General features: G+C 35.6%; 2 protein-coding genes across 4 annotated transcripts in view; one reads left to right on the forward strand and one right to left on the reverse strand.

The window, feature by feature from the left end:
• Positions 1–4,305, reverse strand: part of LOC141397937 (polyhomeotic-proximal chromatin protein-like) — a 50,019-nt gene extending 45,714 nt beyond the window's left edge. Inside the window, exons 1-2 of one of the 3 annotated variants that reach the window (XM_073974923.1) lie at positions 3,788–4,296; positions 3,236–3,398 (exon numbers count right to left, since the gene is read on the reverse strand). In XM_073974923.1, coding sequence (XP_073831024.1) covers positions 3,236–3,270 — 35 coding nt within the window. In that variant the 5' untranslated portion in view covers positions 3,271–3,398; positions 3,788–4,296. Of the gene's footprint in view, positions 1–3,235 lie in introns of all 3 variants that reach the window. The other 2 variants (XM_073974922.1, XM_073974924.1) reach the window with 2 other exon arrangements.
• Positions 1–22,140, forward strand: part of LOC141397941 (uncharacterized) — a 229,001-nt gene that overhangs the window by 39,497 nt on the left and 167,364 nt on the right. The gene's annotated exons all lie outside the window — the stretch shown is intronic.

Below are 22,140 nucleotides of genomic sequence, written 5' to 3' on the forward strand. Positions count from 1 at the left end.
TCTATGGGGGCTATATCAAAACGTGGACCGATATATCCCATTTTCAATACCAACCATCCTGCAAGTAATAAAAACTTCTGTACCAAATTTTGACTCTCTATCTTTAAAATTGCGAGCTGTATCTTTATTTCAACAGACACACGGACGGACGGACAGACGGGCATGGTCAAATCGACATAGAATTTATATACTTTATAGGGTCTTCGACGAATATTTCGATGTGTTACAAACGGAATGACAAATTTAATTATACCCCCCATATGGTGGATGGTATAAAAAAGATTTGCACATTTAAATCCAAGAGTATTCACGTTTCCATCATTGCCGTTATACCGTGCGTATTTTCTAACTACGGTATTGACAAAAATAAAAAATGACCCATCGCTAATTAATGCATAAAATTGTCTTATAAAACAGTATAAACCGAAAAATATTTATTTTAACCTATTTTCGCAATTTGCCGTTTTCGATCCCAAAACCAAGTCTTTTCGCAATATTCACCGTAATATGTATGATCTGGACTTTGGAATGGTGGTAGTTGAACTTGTTAAAGCTTTCTGGATCCCTTTTACTGGCTTTCAGGATAATGTCTATTAAATATTTCCTAAGGATGTCAGTGGGGATGTCTTCCCAATCATTATTAGGCCCGTGAACCCGATTTCGCGTAATATTTTGCTTGGTAAAAATTAGGTATTCCAGTATCACCAGTAGGGGTTTAATTCCCATATTTCATGGGATTTATTGGATTTGGCACACTTTTTGCTAATGAGAGGAAAATATTTTAATATAGCCCTAATAAAGGGTACCCCTAGATTTTTTGTATTTTCATGGACTTATTGTACCGAATTTTATCCCATTATCGCACCGAAATGACAGAAATTTGGTACTTTTTCTTCGTTGGGGCCACAGAACTTTTGATATACATATCTCCCATAGGAATGAACCTTGGTGTAAAGTTTCGTTCGACACTCACTATAGGTATATTACTGCTGAAAGTTATGGAGTTTGGAGACACAATGTATGACAATGTATGGCATTTTGGATTCGTTTTGTTTCTTCTTCTGTTTGAAGACATAACAAATTTGGATTTTTTCAATTTTATTTTTTTTTCTTTAATTTGTTTCATCCGCCGTTTCGTTGGTAATTTTCCAATATCTTCAGTTATAATTATTTTATTAAATCTGGCAACAACAACAATTATGCAATATATATGGACTACACTTTTATAAATTTACTATACTATTTTATAATATAAATAATTCATAAATGTATTACTAAATCTAAATACTTGAAAAGTTATAGAAAGAAAAAAAATACCCAATAATACCCACTCTCTCTACAAAATTAATCCCACCACTACAATTCTAACTAAATGCAACCCTGTATGCCGCCGCTTGCTCTTTGGCTGGCAGAATGAACATTTTCACACGATAAGGTTTGCCTGCTCAAAAATGCGTTGTCCGTTTTGGTTCTCATTCGTAAATTGTGTCAGTGTTGAAACAAAATGTGGAAGTAAGTGAACGAAAAGGTACATAAAGTACCATACATACAACACTAGCATGTAAGATATTATCTACCTGTTTCATATTTTTTTTACAAATAAAGGTGTTCTTCAAAACATGACTTCTATTGGCATAAGTTGAATATACGGACTGGATTCGGATCGATGATAAAAAAATTTCGATTTAAAGGAAAATTTTGTTCGCGTTAGCCGAGATTTGTTCCTGTCCATAGGAGAAAGTCTTAAATCCCCGGCCGAAGGCCGGCTATATATGAAAAAAAAAATTCGATTTAAACTAAACTTATCGTCAAAACCAAGGGAATTTTTGAACTTTCGGTTCCTATATCTCGGGAAGTATGGACTTCCTGCCCATGATATATACATTGGCGTGATCAGCACCGCAAGCCCTACCTGTGATAAAAATTTCAGATGGATCCGAATCCAGTCCAAACATTCATCCTGGTCCCTTCTATGTACCTGTTAATAACAAAGGTATTTTCTGGGTGCCACCGTGGTGCAATGGTATGCACACCCGCCTTGCACGCAGAAGGTCGTGGGTTCGATTCCCCGGCCAGGCAACATCAAAATTTTCAACGGTGGCAAAATACCCCTCAGTAATGTTGGCGACATTTCCTGAGTATTTCCGCCATGTAAAACTTCTCTATAAAGTGGTGTCGTAAGACACGCCGTTCGGACTCGGCGATAAACAGTAGGTCCCATATCATTGAGCTAATATGAATCGGGGTGCACTCATTGATATGAGAGAAGTCTCCCCTGTCCCGTCTGGGATGTTTGTGGAACAATTATTATTATTTCCCTATTTCACAAAAATCTTTCTTGAAAAATTTACGCTGGTAACGCTGGTATCATCTTACCTTCAGGTGGTAAGAATTATTACATTATTTTTTACATGGCATGCATGAGGCAACAATTTTAACAACGCATACATTTTACCCAATTTTATGGGATTCACAAGAATTACTTTTTTAATTTTCAAATACAATACACACATAAACCTTTTTGGTACATTTATGTAAAACCGTACTTCTTTTTGTTCAAAAAGTACGCTTGTATAAAATGACTTCAAAAACGCAACACTAGATGTGAAAATTACGAATGAGAGTCAAAACGGAAACCACGTTTTTGAGCAGTCAAACCTTATCGTCTGAAAACGTTCAATGTTTTGACGGCAAACACGATGAGAAAAACAACAACTGTTGGTTTGAGAGTTCGTTGTGTCTTTTTTCTTGTTGTTTGCTGCTGTCAAAAACACATTGGGCAATGTTGCAATAGAGTGGCCAGGAGAGAGAGCGAAAGCAAAGAAAAATAATAAAACAATTGAGATAGAAGGAAGAAAACAAAGAAAAACAAAATACAAAAAAATGTCAGATACAAATTATGCATGTACGGATGTGGGGTAAAGAGAATGCTAAAATAAAGATGAAGAAAATAAAGTAGAGAATGAGAAAAAATACTACAGAAAAAACACTTTTGTGTTGTTTTCTTGAATACTAAAAAGGCATTAAACAAAAAGAAGAAAACGTGAAATACTTAAGATCAGCTGTGGCACAACAATAGCTGGCAAGATTAATAGCCCTACTATTTTGTAAATTAATTAGGTTCCAGAAAAATTAAAATAAATTCCAAAATCTTCAAAGCGATGGATTACGTTAAAGCAGAAAAGAAAATGAATAAGAAAATTATAATAAAAAATAATAAAAATTAAACAAATACCTTCTTGAATAAACTTTCAAAGCATGACGATCCATCGTTTAAAATAAAATCGGATTTAAACGAAATGAAATTTTTAAAGCATGCAACATCATTATCATCATAGTTGTGTTCCTCTTTTTGTTATTAGTTTACGCGTTCTTGAATTTGGTGCTTGCTGTGCTGCCTTGGCGAATGAAGATGAAATTGTTTGAAAATAAAATCAAAATCACACAATTTTATGCCAGACTTGTTCAGAGATGTGGACATAAAAAAAATTAAGCCATGCAGGCACGGACAGACGATGATGGCAACGCACTAAATAATTTTGGCAACAACAAAAAAGTACATTGGGAGAACAGAGAGCAGCAGTAACACAAATTCTCTCTCTCCCAGTTGTATGTTCACAAAATGTTATTGCTGTTGTTGTTGCAATGGTGGTTGTAACCAAAACGAAATGAAAATTTTATTCCAAGTATTTTGGGTGGTAGTGGTGTTGGTTTCAAATTCTTATGTTTCTGATTTTTTTAAAATAAAAAATAACAAAAAATTAAAAATATTTTTAATTTTTTGCACCTTTTCCTTTGAAATTTCCAGTAATTATAATTAATTCCTCTTTCGTCTGCTGCTGGGTGATGATAATGAAATGAAGTTTCTTGATGGTGGTGGCACTGCTGCTGGCGAGTTCAATAAAAAACGTTGTTGTTGGCGGCGACAGTGACTGCTGCACTTATGTAAACTCATTAAAGATGCACATTAAATATTTGGTATGGCCTTTTATAATTTTCCATTTCTTTTTTATTCCTTTTTCATAATTAATAATCTTTGATTTTTTATAATTTTTTAAGAGCTTTCATTTATTTTAATCTTATTCCACAATAGGTACATTTTTTCGTTTTCTTAACGCAGCCAAATTTCACTCTCTTTTGTTCATTATTATATTTTTCTTCTTCTTTTCATTATTATTTCTGGTGCTCCCTCGTATACACACACACAATTTATTTCATTTCAAAGAAAAAAACACCGTTTTTATTTGCCAAAATGAGAAACCAGCGTAACAACCGAACTCGTAGAAAATCAAACACGTACTAAACGGCAACTCTATAATACAGCAAATCACCTACGAAAGCAAAGGCACACGCACACATTCCCAGTCACACACAGCCAATCTATCAGCCATGCAAGCAAAAGCAGGCATTATTGCTTGCCTCACACCAAACTGGTTTTTCTACTCTCTCTCTCCCTTTATGAATTGATGGTTCGGTTATTTTTGTGTATACCACGGCGGTCGGTCATCATCGGCACAGAGAGAAGAGACAAACAATTAACTCACACCATCTCTTTTGCACTCATGCCTGCCGTAACATGACCGAACAGGCAAGGCATTCATTAACAACAACCTGGCTCTCTTCCTCTCACCCTTCTCTCGCACCCTAAACAGGAAAATATCTCACGCGCGCATACTAAGCAACCCATACTAATAACCATGTTTTTTCTTCATTGCTTTGGGGTGATTATTACGATATGGGAATTAAAAATAACAACCTCTTGTCTGTCCGTCCGTCCAACCGAACATCCATCTGTTTTTGTTATCGCGCTGCCAAGTATTACTAATGGAGGTAGACGTACGTCGTAGCGATGGTGGTGGAAGTTGATTTGTTTTTCTTCTGTTATTTCGTTGTTTAGCCAAACACACAATGGTGGGTTAGTGGTGGTGGTTTTTGTTTCATCCATATACAGCACCACAATAAAGTAGGTAGTTTTTGTTAAAACGAAAGAAAAAATGCCATAAAATTTTTTCTTGTTGTTGTTGCTGCGGTTCGTTGTGTTTTAGCATAGCAGCTGTCGCGCGCAGTCACATCTTAGCAACCACATTTTTTCCCTCGCTGAGATGACGTTCTTCGTCGTCAATAAACAGCACCACACACTGTAAAAGTAATCATTGCAGTTGTTGTTGTTGCTTTTCTTAAGTCAACTTTGTTCACTACTTTCCCCAACCCTGCAAATGGGCAACTTTTTTCTGTTTAGTCATCATCTTTCGTTTCGTTTGATTTTCATATTGTGTGAAGCGGCGATCAAGTTGCTTTCATCTTTTATTTTACAATCATTCATTATAGTGTTGTTGTTGACACTCTCTATAATGGTGTTGGTGTGTATCTGTGTGCATTGCCCACATTGAACTTCATTGTTGTGTTGTTGCTGAGTTGAGGTTTTTTTTGTTCGTTTTTCGTCGATTTTATTTTAACATGCGCACAACATTCAATTGAGATATTTTATCGCTTCGTTCGTTTGTTTGTCATGCTTTGATGATGATACTACAGAGTAGTCAGGTTATTTTTACTTGTTGTTGTTGCTTCACCATTAATATGCCACTCACTCATCCATCCATTTAGTCAATCGTTCGTTGAATGTGTTTTTTTTCTTTTTTTGAAAAATGGAATTAAAAAATGATAGCCACTCATGGTTGGGATAAATGACATGGCTGCACCACACAGCTTATTTTCCAATTTGTTGGATACATTTTTTTCAATGGCCTTTTGTGGGCATGATGTAGAGTGAGGGGTTGCTTAATTCATGTGATTTGCTGAGTTGCTCATTGGAATGGGAAGTTCAAACATTGATAACACTACCAAATTTGTAGGATATGTTTGACGAATAGAGGACTTAGGTGTACCTATGTAGGTATAAAGTATTAGGTGCCCTATAGATGGTTTCGGATAACTATTGGACTTCTCTTTGCACTATGCACCTAGCTAACAAAATATTTTATCAATTGTACATCTTAGTGACATTTTTAAATATTGAAGGGAAGTACCGGTAGCTGTTTACTGGTATTGCTGATCTTAACTGAAACTAAGTTTGGACGAGAGTTATCTTGCGCTCCAACCACTACACACTGTATCATAGGGGGTTGTTGCACCCTTTTCTCTGCAATATGGACTTGCCCCTGATGAAACTTGTACCGTCGTAATTGAGGCAGTGGAAACAAGTTCTTACAACAAAAATCAAAGTGATTCGAGAGCAGGTCCTAAACTGAACTTATCCGAAATTTTGTGTGGGAGATACCCGGAGGAGTGGGCCGATTGAGTCCATATTGGAACCTCGTCTAAGGGGGTAGAAATTTCACGATGTGCAATGGACCAAATCAGTTACTCCCTTCAAGAGTTATCGTGCGAAAAAATGATTGGAAATTATGGTGATTGTAAGTTTTGACAAAATATTACGAAAGCCAAATGTTGGACCTAATCGGTTGCTCCGTTCAAGAGTTATCGTGCGCTCCAGCCAGCCAGAGGGAGGGACGGACGAACGGACATGAAAATAATGTCGGCAACTGGCTTCAAACCGACGACTTGCATTCCGTATACACAAGTTTGTCCAGTAAATACCTAGCAGTTAAGTGTGGGACTGTCGAGAAAGAGTTGCCGTAATGAAATATACCGCATTAAGGGTGGGTCTATAGAACCAGCCTTTCTTTCTGAAAGGGATTTCTTTCAGAAAGGGTCTATAGAATTAGTTTTTCTTTCAGAAATGATCAACAGAAAAGGTCTATAGTAGAAGCCTTTTTTAGAAAGTGTCTGTAGAAGCAGCCTTTCTTTTAGAAAGGGTCTATTAAAGCAGCATTCCTTTTAGAAAGGGCCTATAGAAGCGACTTTTCTTTCAGGAAGAGTCTATAGAAACTGCCTATAGAAACACCATTTCTTTTAGCAAGGATCTATAGAAGGAGGACCCCTCTTTCAGAAAGAGTCTATAGAAGGAAGCTTTATCGGATGAAATGGATCTATAGAAATATCCTTTCTTTCAGGAATGGTCTATTAAAGGGCATTTTTATTCAGAAAGAGTCTATAGAAGACCTATTTTTTCAAAAAGATGATATAAAAGAACCCTTTCTTTCAGAAGAGGTCTACCGAAGGATCTTTTCTTTCAGAAAGTGTCTATAAAAGGACCATTTCTTTGAGAAAGAGTCTAAGGAAGGTCCCTTTCTTTCAGACAGTATCTATAAAAGCAACCAATCTTTTAGAAAGAGTCTATTGAAGACGTTTCTTTCAGAAATGATCTATAGAAGCAACCTTTTTTTTGAGGAAGGGTCTATAGAAGCACACTTTCTTTCAGGCAGAGTCTATAGAAGAAGACCCTTCTTTCAGAAAGGTTGTATAGAAGGAACCTTTCTTTCAGAAAGAGCGCATAGAAGAAGTACCATCTCTTTCAGAAAGGGTCTATAGAAGCAACCTTTCTTTCAGGAAGAATCTATAGAAACCCCATTTGTTTCAGAAAGGATCTATAGAACAAGTACCCTTCTTTTAGAAAGGGTCTATAGAAGGACACTTTTTTCAGAAAGTGTATATAGAATCACCCTTTCTATCAAAAAGGATCTATAGAAGGACCCTTTTTACATAAATTGTCTAAAGAAACAGCTTTTCTTTTAGAAAGGGTCTATTGAAGAAGACCCTTCTTTCAGACAGGTTCTATAGAATCAACCTTTCTTTCAGGAAGAGTCTATAAAAGCACCCTTTCTTTTTGAAAGGGTCTATAGAAAGACCCTTCTTTTCAGAAGGGGTCTACAGAAGGAAATTTTCTTTAAGAAAATGTCTATAGAAGGACCGTTTCTTGCAGAAAGCATCTATAGAAGCACCCATTCTTTCAGAAAGGGTCTATTGAATAACCATTTCTTTTAGAAAGAAAAACGATTATGCAAGAACAATTTCCTTAAGAAAGGGCCTATATAAAACCCTTTCCGTCAAAAAGAATCTATATAAGGCCACTTTATGTCAGAAAGTGTCCAGAAAGGTTTAATAGAAGCACATTTACATGCGGAATGTGTATATAGAAAGGATGTATAGAAAAAAGGACCCTTATTTCAGATACGGTGTATAGAAGGAAATTTCTTTCAGATAGGGTTTATAGAAGGACCCTTTCTTTTAGGAAGGGTTTATAGAAGGACCCTTTTTTCGGAAAGGGTATTTAGAATCACCCTTTCTATCTATAATAGATTCTTTCTTAAGAAGAACCCTTCTTCCAGAAATTGTCTAAAGAAAGAACCTTTCTTCCGAAAGGGTCTATTGAAGGACCTTTCTTTCAAAAAGGGTCTATGGGAGGAAACATTTTTCCAGAAAGGGCCCATAGAAGGACTCTTTCTTTCAGGAAGAGTCTATAAAAGCACCTTTTCTTTCTGAAAAGATCTTTAGAAAGACCCTTCCTTCCAGAAGTGGTCTATAGAAGGAAATTGTATTTAAGAAAAGAAGGACCGTTTCTTTCAGAAAGGATCTATAGAAGCACCCATTTTTCAGAATGGGTCTATTGAAGAACCTTTTCTTTTAGAAAGCAAAAAGATTATAGAAGAACAATTTCCTTCACATTTTCCTTCGGAATGTGTATACAGACGCATCATTTCTTTCAGAAAGGGTCGATAGAAGCGCCCTTTCATACAGAAAAGGTATACAGAAGGACTCTTTCTTTCAGTAAGTGTCCATAGAAGCCCCCCTTCCTTTCAGAAAGGGCCTAGAGAAGGACTCTTCCTTTAAGAGTTTCTATAGAAGGGCTCTTTTTTAGATATGGTCTAAAGAAGCAGCCTTTCTTTCACTTGCTACAAATCTTAGATCATTCGGCTCAAGTTCAAGGAGAAATTAATAAAAACTGCAAGCTTGGCGTCTTAGTTACAATATTCGCCATTGCAATAACTTCGGTATATGTATGTATACATAAGGGCCTGTTTCTCTAAGACGATTCGAATTCAAACTCGTTCGAATTACATACTATAAAACTTCTGTTATTGCAGAAAATTTTTCTTTGATTGAAAACAAAAGTTAATAACATATTTTTCGAAAAAAAAGTTTGTTAGTAGTTCGAACGAATTTGGATTCGAATCGTCTCACAGTGCGAAATTTGGAAAGTTTAGTGGAACTTCAAGCGATTTTCAAAGTACATGAAATTAATTAAACTTTTATTGAATTCGTTAGCTAAGTACTCCACTGCAAATGGTCCATGCTCAGTTTGCCGATTTACTCCACGAAACGACTTAAAAATGCACTTAAAGTTGCACTTTTGTTTAATAATTTTTTTTTGTAAGAAATGTATTTTTGATTCATTAAAAAAATGGAGTGGCGCGGACAAATGGTAAGTCAGTATGCCATGATTTATTTTTCTTAATATTTTACAAAACAATTATGATATTTTACACTTTAAAAAAATGCAAAAAAATTCTTATTATTTTCGTGCAATTTTAGTCGGAAAGAAGTGATTTTTATAAGTTTTCAAAATTTTAATTTTTTATTTTCCGTGGACATTTCAAAAGTGAGTTCCGTACATTCACGTGTTGAGATATATATAATCTGAAAGATTGGATTTTCCTCTGTTCGCAAAGCTATAAAACTGCCGCGGGTTCGCGCGGTCTTTGGAGATATTCAAGATTTTTTAAAAAATCGTCGGTAATTTCATTCAGTTGCATTTTCCAAAAGTGGAAGGTAAACACGACAATGAACGCCATTGTTGACTGTGTTTTGAAGAAATGGACTCACTAATTCTAACAATGATAATTTCTGTAAAATTATGAAACCTCTCGCAATTTTTCATAGTTTTGACCTCTAAATATTGGTGATTTACATAAAGTGAAACATTTTTAGATGCTGCGGTGCATATACCAAAATACGTTAAAAATTGTAATGCAGTGCAGACCTAAACTTGATCTGAAAGACATTATTAACAAATTTAATGGTGCAGTCTTGTTGAATGGACCAATAAACATTATAGATACAAATGAAAACAACAAATATTGACATTTTACTCCTTAATAGATGTGTAGGGTTGTGGGGCTTCACCCAGAAGTGGACCTATGTTGACAGCTTTTGTGTGAGGAGGTTTTTTATTCGCTAACATCTTAAAATTTACATTTGCATCAAAATCGGCTGCAATTTTTGTCTTTAACCTTTAAAATACCCAGTATGAGGGAACCCGGCATGTGGGGGCTATTCCAAAACGCGAACCTATATTGAAAATATTTTGTACATACGTTTTCTATCCGCTGAAAACTCAATATACCAATTTGCATCAAAATCGATTGAAAAATGAATGTAAAACGTAAAAACGGCAGCCACCGTTACATGAGCGCTACAGGAAACCGCGGGTCTATGTGGCCCAATTTGAGCCCCACACTGTCCACTAATATAAGAAACATTTGTGCAACATTTTAGGAATCTACAACTTTTCCTTTAAAAGATATTAGTAAAGTTCCGCTAAAGTGCTCATATTTTGCACTTGTGAAAGAGGTCGTAATATTCGAAGCATTGCCAAGAGAAGCCACTCACTACATACCACAACCGATATGGCTGACGAGCTTCGTAACCAACTGCGAAACCGGAAGCATAATTTGATGGTTGTGTGAAAATCCCTTCGGCTTTCCTTTTTCATTCAGCTCAACTCCAACGAGAAATTAATAAAAACCGCTAAGTGCTCTGCGCTCATCATGAGCTTTGTCATTCCGACTTGGCAATAGGAAATTGATAGCTCCACATTTTGCACGGTGAATGACGGAGGTTTTCTGCTCCTAGACGCTCCTAAGAGGATAAGATGATTTTCTACAGCTCGCCAGACATCACCTTTGTGTCACCCGGTGTGATAAATGATCCGCAAGTCATATCAAAATGGGACTAAAGAAAATGTTGAAGCTGTGAAAATTCTCTACAATATTGGATGATTTATTTTTTCCTAGGATGTACCATTTTCAAGATATATAAGTTTAATTTGGGAAATTGCGGTAATGACATTGTTTTATAAGGAGGCGATATAGTCAGTGCATTGTCTCAATTTGAAATTCTATATCTCAAAAACGGTAAAACCTACGAAAATATCATAAAGGCCAATCTTGTGGAGAATTTTCTCTACTACAACATTTTCTTTAGACCCATTTACATAGAGCTCGCGGTTTTCAAGGTAAATCGTGAAAACCTAAAGAACCCCTAAAAATGTGAACTTAAATCGCGATTTATTTTAAAATCCCTCCGGCGATTTTTTTGTTTCTTGATATTTCTCATCTGTGAGCATTATAGTTTCAGAAGCTGCAAAAACTTCCCAGGTGTAAGCACCTTCCATTTAAAATTAGTTAAGGCGCACCGTGTCATATTTCAAATATATATATGTATGTATGTATGTATGTATGTATGTATGTAATAAGAATATTAAATGCGATTTCTTCTTTGTCCAATAAAATATTTCCATTCACCTTTTTGATTCAATTATAAAATGTATTGGGCATTTAATTTACTAAAAAGCACAATTTCCTTAAGAAAAGACAAAACACTGATTTATTCACTCACTTTACCTTCTTTACTCAACGATTGTATTTAGAAAACTGAAGAAAAAAGAACAACATAATTAATACCATTTTTTATATCCTCAGCATTTATACTAACGAGGTATATACACTTTCATACGGTCAAAATGTGCCTCATCGAAATAATGGTTTTAGATCCCAAGTATGTTTGGACGAAATGTGTTTCAGACAATTTGGAGTTGATTTAGCCATGTCCGTCTGTCTATCTGTCTGTCTGGCTGGCCGGAGCGCACGATAACTCTCGAACGGATCAACCGATTCGGTCCAAAATTTGGCTTTCGTAATATTTTGTCCAAACTTAGTTTAAGTTCGAAGATGGGTTATATCGGTTCACTCCTTCGGCTACCTCCCCCATAAAAGTTCGAAATGTTCGGAAAATTTGTGTGCACGGTAACTCTTGAAGGGAATAACCGATTTTGTCCATACTTTGCACATCGTGAAATTTCTACCAGACTTAGACGAGGTTCCAATATGTACTCAATTGGTCCACTCTTTCGGGTACCTTCCACACAAAATTTCGGAAAAGTTCAGTTTAGGACCTGTTCTCTAATCGCTTCGATTTTTGTTGTAACAACTTGTATTCACTCCGCCCATACAACGGTACAAGTTATATCAGGGCCAAGTCCATACATCCTGAGACAATAGCCTGAAAGTTAAAAAAAAACTCTATGATACAGTGTGTAGTTGTTGGAGCGCAAGATAAATCTCGATCGGATCTGCCGATTCTGTCCAAAATTTGGCCTTCATAATATTTTGTGTAAACATAGTTTAACTTTGAAGATAAGCCATATCACTCCACTCCTTCAGTTACCTCCCCCACAAAAGTTCAAAAATGTTCGTAAACATTGTTAGCACGATAACTCTTGAAGGGAATGACCAATTTGGTTCATACTATACACATCCTAATATATCTACCAGATATAGATCAGGTTCGAATATGGACTATATTTGTCCACTCCATCCCGTACATCCCACACAAAATTTTGGATAAGTTCACTTTAAGACCTGCTATTGAATCACTTTGATTTTTGTTGAAGCAACTTGCATTTACTGCCTCAATTACGACGGTAAAAGTTTTTTAGGCGCAAGTCCATACTTCTTGAGAAAACAGCTTGAGAGGTGTAAAAACCCCTATGGCACCATATGTAGTGGCTGGAGAGCACGATAACTCTCGAACTGATCAACCGATTTGGTCCAAAATTTGGCCATCGTCATATTTTGTCGAAACTTCAGTTTCAATTCGAAGGTGGGCAATACCGGTCCACAGTTTCCGGTACTTCCCCCAATATTTAAAAATTACACTAAAATGGTATGCACTATGTCTCTTGAACGGATCAACCAAACTTTGGATCTACTAACATTTTGTCCAAATTTAGTCAAACTTCTAAAATGGCCCATATCGGTCCTCTCCTTAGGATACTTCCCCCCACAAAAGTTCAACATTTGTGTCCAAGTGCAGTTTAGGGTCGGTTCGAAAATCTTTGGAAATGCATACCGATGCTGCTCGATATGGTCCTGTTTACAGCGATATTATGTTATCCGTGGACAAGTACATGCTTCCTGGCATACTGGTTCAAAAGTTACATGATGACCCACTGAAATGACTAGTGGGCGCGATATCTATCGAGAAGATATGACTCCCAAAATAAAATCCACTTCCATAATTAACTATGTCAGTCCATTCCTTTAAGTACCTCCTCCGCAACACTTTTGAAGTTTAATTCTAATCCAATTTTTTGTAGGCAAGTTCGAATGCCCAACAAGTGTTTCAATGCACATGGGCTGAGGGTATATCTCTGTCGACAAAGCCGACTGATACTTTTTTACTTGTTTTATGAGAATAAGAACATATTTTCTTTTACAAATGTGATATTTGAAGGAAATAACTTTAAGTTTAAACCCAAAATACGCTCCAAACGTGCTCCACAAAATTCAGCCTTACCATACGGGGGCAGTTCGGAAACTTCTTAGCCTAGCACAAAAAGCGCGGTATAAACAGAAAAAAGTTAAGTGTTTTGGAAACTTTCATCTCTGTTATGAACACATGTTAAATTTTGTTTCGATCTGGCAACTCCTTCATATAGAAACAGGTGTTCAAAAAAGACGCATCCGCAATTTTTTTACAATGGAAAAATTAGAAATGAGTGCTGTCATTAAATATTTACATAAAAAAGGTTTATCGGGACAAGAAATTCATAATGATATGGTGAATGTGTTAGGTGAAAGTGCTCCTTGATATGCAACAGTAAAAAATTGGGTTGCTGAATTTAAACGTGGTCGTACAAGCATTGAAGATGAACCACGTAGTGGACGTCCAAAAAACAGCAACAACAACAGAAATTGTAGCCAAAGTGCATGATATGGTATTAAATGATCGACGAATAAAAGTTCGTGAAATTGCTAATATCATGGGCATCTCAAATGATCGAGTCCATTTAATTTTGCATGAAGAACTACAGATGAAAAAGCTTTCTGCAAGATGGGTGCCGCATTTGTTAACAGTCGATCAAAAACGCATAAGAATGAACATTTCTCAAGCTTGTTTGGATCGTGTTAAGCGAAATAAAATGGATTTTAAGCGTCGTTTCATAACTGTTGATGAGACATGGATCCACCACTATACTCCAGATACAAAAGAACAATCCAAACAATGGACTGAAGCTGGAGGAAGTGCCCCAAAGAAGGCAAAAACAATTCAATCGGCTGGTAAGGTTATGGCAACGGTTTTTTGGGACTTCAAAGGTATTTTATTGATTGACTATCTGCAAAGGGGTAAAACAATAAATTCAGAGTACTATTGCAACCTTTTGGATCAATTAAATGTACAAATTCGAGAAAAACGTCCTGGCTTACAACACAACAAATAATTTTTCACCAAGATAACGCACCAGTGTTTTAACAATGGCTAAAATCAACGAATTAAAGTACGAGTTGCTTGACCACCCACCTTATTCTCCTGATTTAGCTCCCAGTGACTTTTACTTGTTCCCAAATCTAAAAAAAATCCTTGCTGGCTAGCGTTTTACCTCAAATGAAGATGCAATTACAGTTGTAAACCACGCAGTATTCTAAATGGTAGATCAGACTATTCTGATGCCTGGGAGCATTTAGGTATGGAAATAGCATCAGAAGGACATTTATTTCACAAAGACATCCAACTTTTTGGTGTTTTTTTGACTCAAGCTTACTGAAAAGTGTATTTTAAGATGAATAATGTTCAAATATATTTTAATTAGTCCACAATATGCACTGCCACAATGATTATAGGTGGCCAAAGATTTTTATTGAAAATCTAATTAACAATTTTTGTATCTATGCCTTAGTAACCGAGTGGAATAGCAAAATATGTCTTCAAATTATTTTTTTTCTAATGTCTAGAGATTCTAGTCTTAATAGAGAAGTTCTTTTGACATCGAAATTGCTCAGAAGATGAGGATTTGTGTGCATATGTTAGTTTGGATTTGTAATTCTGCACTATTTACCTGAGAGCAACTTCTGTAATTTCACGTTTCTGCCTAGATCGTGCATATTTACAGTGTTTTCCATATTTTGATATTTATTCGTTGCAAAATAAGTAAATAAGTCCCAATTTACATTAGGCGAGTTTACTTGCGGCAATTGTCAGTTTGTGGGTGAGAGAGGGTGTTGAGAGGTAAAGGGTTACCATATACCTCACCTCTCTCTCCTTCAAACTGACAATTGCCGCAAGTAAACTCGCCTAATGTAAATTGGGACAAACTGCAGCAAATTCTAATCATTAGCTAAATTTATCACAGAAACTGTCATTTTAAATTTCGTTACAACTTTTGACACCAACATTCTCTATTTTGATTTTAAATCTATGACTGTCAAGTACATTTTTACTTAAATGTTAATAATTTAGCTAAAGCATTATGTACCAAAAGTAACACAATTATGACGTGTCAAAATACTTATGCCGTTTTCCTTTTGTCTCCCTTTTTAAACATTCGCCTACCCAATCAGAAATTAAGCTGGAATTTCTTTGATCAATTAATTTTTATTTAGCTGAGAGTTCAAAGAAAAACCTTAAACTGTTAATATCTCGTTTTATGAATGCTGACAATAACACTGTGCAACAAAATTCAATTTTTTTTCAAAATTATGGGAAAAACTGAGTAGATGAAAGTAGAGCTAAAAATATGAGACACGTGTATCGGCGTTTTTCACGTTTACATCGGAAAGTAACCAAAGTAGGCGGGACAAGTTCCGCCCATTTATAGCCTTTTCGAAATATTCGAGTTAAGATATCTTGGAATCCTTGCATTTTAGGTATATAGTGTCTTTGGCAACTTTACAGAGGAGGACGTGGGCAATATTTTTATTAAAAAGTTTAACCCTCATGCGGTTCATCAAAAGGGTCTTTTTGGTCCTTTTTTCGAAATTCTTTCAAAAACTCCTTTAAAATGTGATCATATCAAATCCAAATATTCTACAAAATTGTTCGTCATAAAATTTTACTGTAGCTCTCAGAATACACTAAATCTGTAAATCTTATCTAATCGCCAGAAATCTGCAAAAGTGAAAAACACGTTTTAGGGTTAAAGTTGGACTTCATCTGAGTTTATTCAAAATTGTCCAACAAAACATAATTTTAGAGGGATGACGTCAAAGACAAAAATATTCTCCGTCAAATTTTACTATGGGTCACCAAAAAAATGCCTATTTATATTATATATCATAAAAATATCAGTATCAATTTTGCTGAAAAAACATGAAATATTTCCCAATTTTTTGATGAAAAATTTTTCCTTCTTTTTTCGAGTTTATACATGAATCAATCACAACGACAATCTGGATAAAAATTGTAAAATATGGCCCTAAACCCTATATCAAAAACAAGGGCTGCTAAGAATGTTATACGTTATGGTTACAGATTTCTTTTATTCAAAAACTCATAATAAAATTTTATTAGGAAAATTTCTTTCTTCAACAATATTCCCAAATAGTAAAGGATTTTGCTAGATTTTGATCCTGTGTGGAATTATGTAAAATTAACAGTCCAAAATTAAAACATATAATTTCATCCAAATATAAATAAATTTGTAACCTATTTTTTTTTAAGGAAATAGTATAGCTAGATATATGGTTTATTCTGAAACTCATAGTGAAATTTTGTGTTTCATCTTTTGACACTTTTCACCTATAACCAAGTTTCATATTACTTTCATGTATAAATTCGAAAAAAGAAGGAACAATTTTTCATCAAAAAAATTGGGAAATATTTTCATGTTTTTTCAGCAAAATTGATACTGATATTTTTATGATATATAATGTAAATAGGCATTTCATTTCTTTAGTGACCCATAGTAAAATTTGACGGAGAATATTTTTGTCTTTGACGTCATCCCTCTAAAATTATGTTTTGTTGGACAATTTTGAATAAACTCAGATAAAGTCCAACTTTAACCCTAAAACGTGTTTTTCATTTTTGCGATTTCTGGCGATTAGATTAGATTTGCAGATTTAGTGTATTCGGAGACCTATTTTATGACGAACAATTTTGTAGAATATTTGGATTTGATATGATCACATTTTAAAGGAGTTTTTGAAAGATTTTCGAAAAAAGGACCAAAAAGACCCTTTTGATGAACCGCATGAGGGTTAAACATTTTAATAAAAATATTGTCCACGTCCTCCTCTGTAAAGTTGCCAAAGACACTATATACCTAAAATGCAAGGATTCCAAGATATCTTAACTCGAATATTTCGAAAAAGCTAGAAATGGGCGGAACTTGCCCCGCCTACTTTGGTTACTTTCCGATGTAAACGTGAAAAACGCCGATACACGTGTCTCATATTTTTAGCTCTACTTTCATAATCTACTCAGTTTTCCTTGTCATTTTTTTGTTGTTGTCGCACAGTGTAATTATATGCCTTTTAAGACAAATGTAGATTTTGTCAAAATACCACTATGCAACACTGAAAATGCAAACAAGTTCTCATATGCATTTTTGGAAAGTACATATTGAGACTACAAAAACCCTAGTGGGTTTAAACTTTAAATTCACCCATTGTTAAATAAAATCTCCCATTATTTTGTCTACTCGTTCGTCAAATAATACCGTTATGCCTCTCTTCATGTCTGCAGATTCTATGCCATATGGCATATCCAGTTTTTGAAACCCGTTTTAAGGCAAAAGACTTATGGGTACCCTTTCTTTAATAATTTTGTATATTTCCCTGAAGTGTTATCTAAAAATAAATCAACAAAAAATGTTGATTGGTGGACCCTGTACTTTGTTAGGCCTCAAAGAGCGAGCTTTCATCGAGCGTTTTAAAAATTTGCTAGAAAAGACCATCATATGCTTTTGTATATTTTATTAACAAAAATTATTTTTTGGTTAACTTTTTGTAATTAATTTAGTAGATAATAATTGCCTTAATAATTAAAACAAAAAAAAAAAAAAATCCGAAATCTAGTTCAATAGAGCTACCAGATTTTTTATATTTCATGCTATGCCATATCTTTACCATCACAAAAACTGCAGAACTGATAAGCAATATAAAAAAGGACATAGTTGGACCGATGACTATCTCCTTCGAAAATTAAAAGCAATCTGGCCAATCCTCTCTGAACGAAGAAACACATCCCTATTTAACTTGAAGGAGTCCGAAATGGATGAGATCCCAACAAAATTTGAAGGAAGTGGTTCCATGTGATGACGTGATTTCATGGCATCTTCAATCCTCTCCGAACGAAGAACCACATCCCTATTTAACTTGAAGGAGTCCGAAATGGATGAGATCCCAACAAAATTTGAAGGAAGTGTTTCCATGTGATGACGTGATTTCATGGCATCTTTTGCATTGGTTCAAACGAAGTCGTGAAAGATCCGATATTTTCATTAGCATTTTAACCAATGCAAAGGAAGTCGTGAAAGATCCGATATTTTCATCAGTATTTGAACCCATGCAAAGGAAGTCGTGAAAGATCCAATCTTTTCATCAGCATTTCAACCCATTCCATCGATCCAATGGAGATGAATTTTGTGTTTTTATTTATACACATTTTTATACCCTACACCACTATGTGGTAAGGGGTATTATGTGTTAGTGCATTTGTATGTAACATACAAAAGGAAGCGAGATAGACCCATAGTTTCTTCTAGGGATATACATAGAATCACTTTCTGAGTCGATTTATGCATGTCCGTCCGTCCGTCCGTTCGCAACATACAGGTCGCATTTGTTGACCGATTTCGCTGAAAATTGGGGAATACCATTTTTTTAGCCGTCGGAAGATCAAGTTCGAAGATGGGATATATCGGTCCACGTTTTGGTATAGCCCCCATATAACGGTACCCCCCGATTTACGGTATTTTCACGTTTTCAGCTACATTTTCAGACCGATTTGGCTATAATTTGACATTTAGGGTTCTTAAGTGTCAATAAACATATATAACAAAACTTGTGGACATAGGTCCACGTTTTGGTATAGCCCCCATATAACGGTACCCCCCGATTTGCGGTATTTTGACGTTTTTAGCTACATTTTCAGACCGATTTAGCTATAACTTGACGTTTAGGGTTCTTAAGTATCAATAAACTTATATAACAAAAGTTGTGAACATAGGTCCACGTTTTGGTATAGCCCCCATATAACGGTACCTCCCGATTTACGGTATTTTGACAGTTTTAGCTACATTTTCAGACCGATTTAGCTATATTTTGACACTTAGGGTTCTTAAGTGTCAATAAACTTATATAACAAAAGTTGTGGACATAGGTCCACGTTTTGGTATAGCCCCCATATAACGGTACCCTCCGATTTGCGGTATTTTGACATTTTTAGCTACATTTTCAGACCGATGTAGCTATTATTTGACATTTAGGGTTCTTAAATGTCAATAAACTTATATAACAAAAGTTGTGGACATAGGTCCACGTTTCGGTATAGCCCCCATATAACGGTACCCCACGATTTACGGTATTTTGACAGTTTTAGCTACATTTTCAGACCGATTTAGCTATATTTTGACACTTAGGTTTCTTAAGTGTCAATAAACTTATATAACAAAACTTGTGGACATAGGTCCACGTTTTGGTATAGCCCCCATATAACGGTAACCCCGATTTGCGGTGTTTTGACGTTTGTAGCTACATTTTCAGACCGATGTAGCTATAATTTGACATTTAAAGTTCTTAAATGTCAATAAACTTATATGACAAAACTTGTGGACATAGGTCCACGTTTTGGTATAGCCCCCATATAACGGTTCATTTAAGTTCATATTTTCGTATAGCCCAGATACCTCCGAACTAGCTGTTAAAGACATTTGAAGTTCCCACGTTATGTACCGATTTTCGATATTTTGAAGATTCTAGCTAAATTTTTTAACCGAATTAGGAGTTATTTGACATTAAAGGCTCCCATCAAAAACTGTCAACATAGGCCCATGTTTTATTATAACCCCTATATAACAGTACCTCCCAATTTCTAGCCCACCAAAATTGTCAGCATACATAGTTAGATATAGGCACCATAAAAAAGGGCCTCCCGAATGAAGCATAAATGTACATAAACATTATCTGACATTTTACGTACCCACTTAAAGTTGGGGACAGGAATGAAAAGTAATTATTCCATTTTAGTTCAGAATATTTTATGGTGTAGGATATGAAAAGTTCGGCCCGGCCGAACTTAATGCTTTTTTACTTGTTCTAAATATATAAGATTAATTATTTACAATAGGCTTGATGTTGTCGGAGACTCGAAATCACAACCAACGTTTAAAACTCTCGTCGTAATGATAACGTCATTGCAAAGGGTTGGTGAAAATGACATGTCAAAGCCTTGGTGAAAATGATATGTCAAAGCATTGGTGTAAATGGCATGCTTTGGATCCAAAAATGAATAGCATTTTTGGGGTCCACGCTCATATTAAATTCATCGATGATGATGCTAAAAAGATGACATGCCAGAACACTTGCACCCATGACTGAATGGCATCTTTGGCATCGAACATTTTGCTTGGCATCGAACTACTGCAGGTTATGCGAATATGAGGAAGAAATAGATGCAATCTATTGACTAATACTCACGACAGGAAGATTGCAAATCATACGACCCAATCTCTGACAGGGTCTGGGCCTGTAACGAGAAAATTCTTTAATACCTGGAGGATTTTTTATTAAACTTCTTGTTTTGGATATAGGATAAACACAGCGGACTTTAAGGTCTCCGAGTGAAGTAGCTGTCAGCTACAACAGCTACGCATCCATTTACATAACCTAACCTAAGGCCGCAGTCTAGAAGTTTTGACATACTCGTACAGCTTAGCATGGCTGACCATTTCAAATGCTTCCATCTGTGGGTCATTAAATTCAAGCACAAGCGAGGTTGACCTGTAGTGGATGTGGTGTAAGAGAAAGGCAATTATTGTTTACCGAATCGTGGCAATCATAATGGCTGACTATCGCCATTTGCTTTGTGTCGTTTAAACTTTGTCAAAATTTTTCAGTTGCACACTCACGCATTATTCCTCGAAATAAAGTTGATACATGCTTGCCTTTAACCTGCGTTAAAAATGCGAATTTTTGACGTTTAGAAACACATAGATTCGCAGTTGTTAAGTACAACGGCGTTAAGAAACATAATACTCCATACATTTGCAGTCATTTGCCATGCAACTGACGATACGAAAGTCAGCGAATATTTCTCCGACTCATAAAGTCTACAATTTGTTGCAAAGTCCATTGCAATTGAATTACAGGTTGGATGCATTTCCGGGGCTCTGAACCACAACATGTGGCGTAAGATCCTGCGTTTGTTGTTTCGGGGTACTGCGGGGGTGGCTCGTATTCCGACGACAACGAAGTTCGAAACAGGCTGGTAGATGGTGGAAAAAATAAACGAACAAATAACTGTTGAGATGATGGACCCTAGTCGAAGATTCATTCGGGTCATTGTTGTATTTGATATGTTTTATATCGTCACCATAAATGCCCGAAGACGTAACCGACATGAAAATCGAAATTCGTTTTTTGACGTAATCTGATACATAAAGCTAAAATACATGCTCTGGCAAAATGTCAAGTTTCTACGTTCAATAACAACGATCCTATTCAAGAAATGGCATTTCGGAAAATGGGATAATATTGCAGATTTTGTTGTAATGGAGGATCTCAAAACTAAGCACTTCAGCGGTTTTGGTTTCACTACTTATTACCCTTCGTATATGATCGATAATGTCCCATATACTCGCCTTCATAAGATTAATATTCCATAAAACAATTTTTAATTTTATAAAGTTTTTTGTTTCTCCTGTAAAGTTTTCGTTTTGTGGGTTACGTCTTGCGGCATTTATGGTGACGATATGTTCGTTCTTCTGCTTAATCTGGCTCTGGGTCCTAATTCCAATGATATATTTTTCATCTAACAAATGATAATCGAAGTTTATTCGATGATCGCTTTTAAGAGTTTACCGAAGGTAGTAGGAGTGGTCCTGATTATAACAATACAATTTTATTTCCTGGGCGAGTTCATGCTATATTCCTCGAAAGCTCTAAAAAGTCACAAGGTGGCCAACAAAAAGGGCTGGTGCGCACGTTTTCTGTCGAAAGGAGTGACTCCAAAACGTTGAAT

This window comes from Musca autumnalis, unplaced genomic scaffold, assembly GCF_047663935.1.
Source record: "Musca autumnalis isolate F117 unplaced genomic scaffold, ASM4766393v1 scaffold_3, whole genome shotgun sequence".
Classification (NCBI taxonomy): Eukaryota; Metazoa; Arthropoda; class Insecta; order Diptera; family Muscidae; genus Musca; species Musca autumnalis.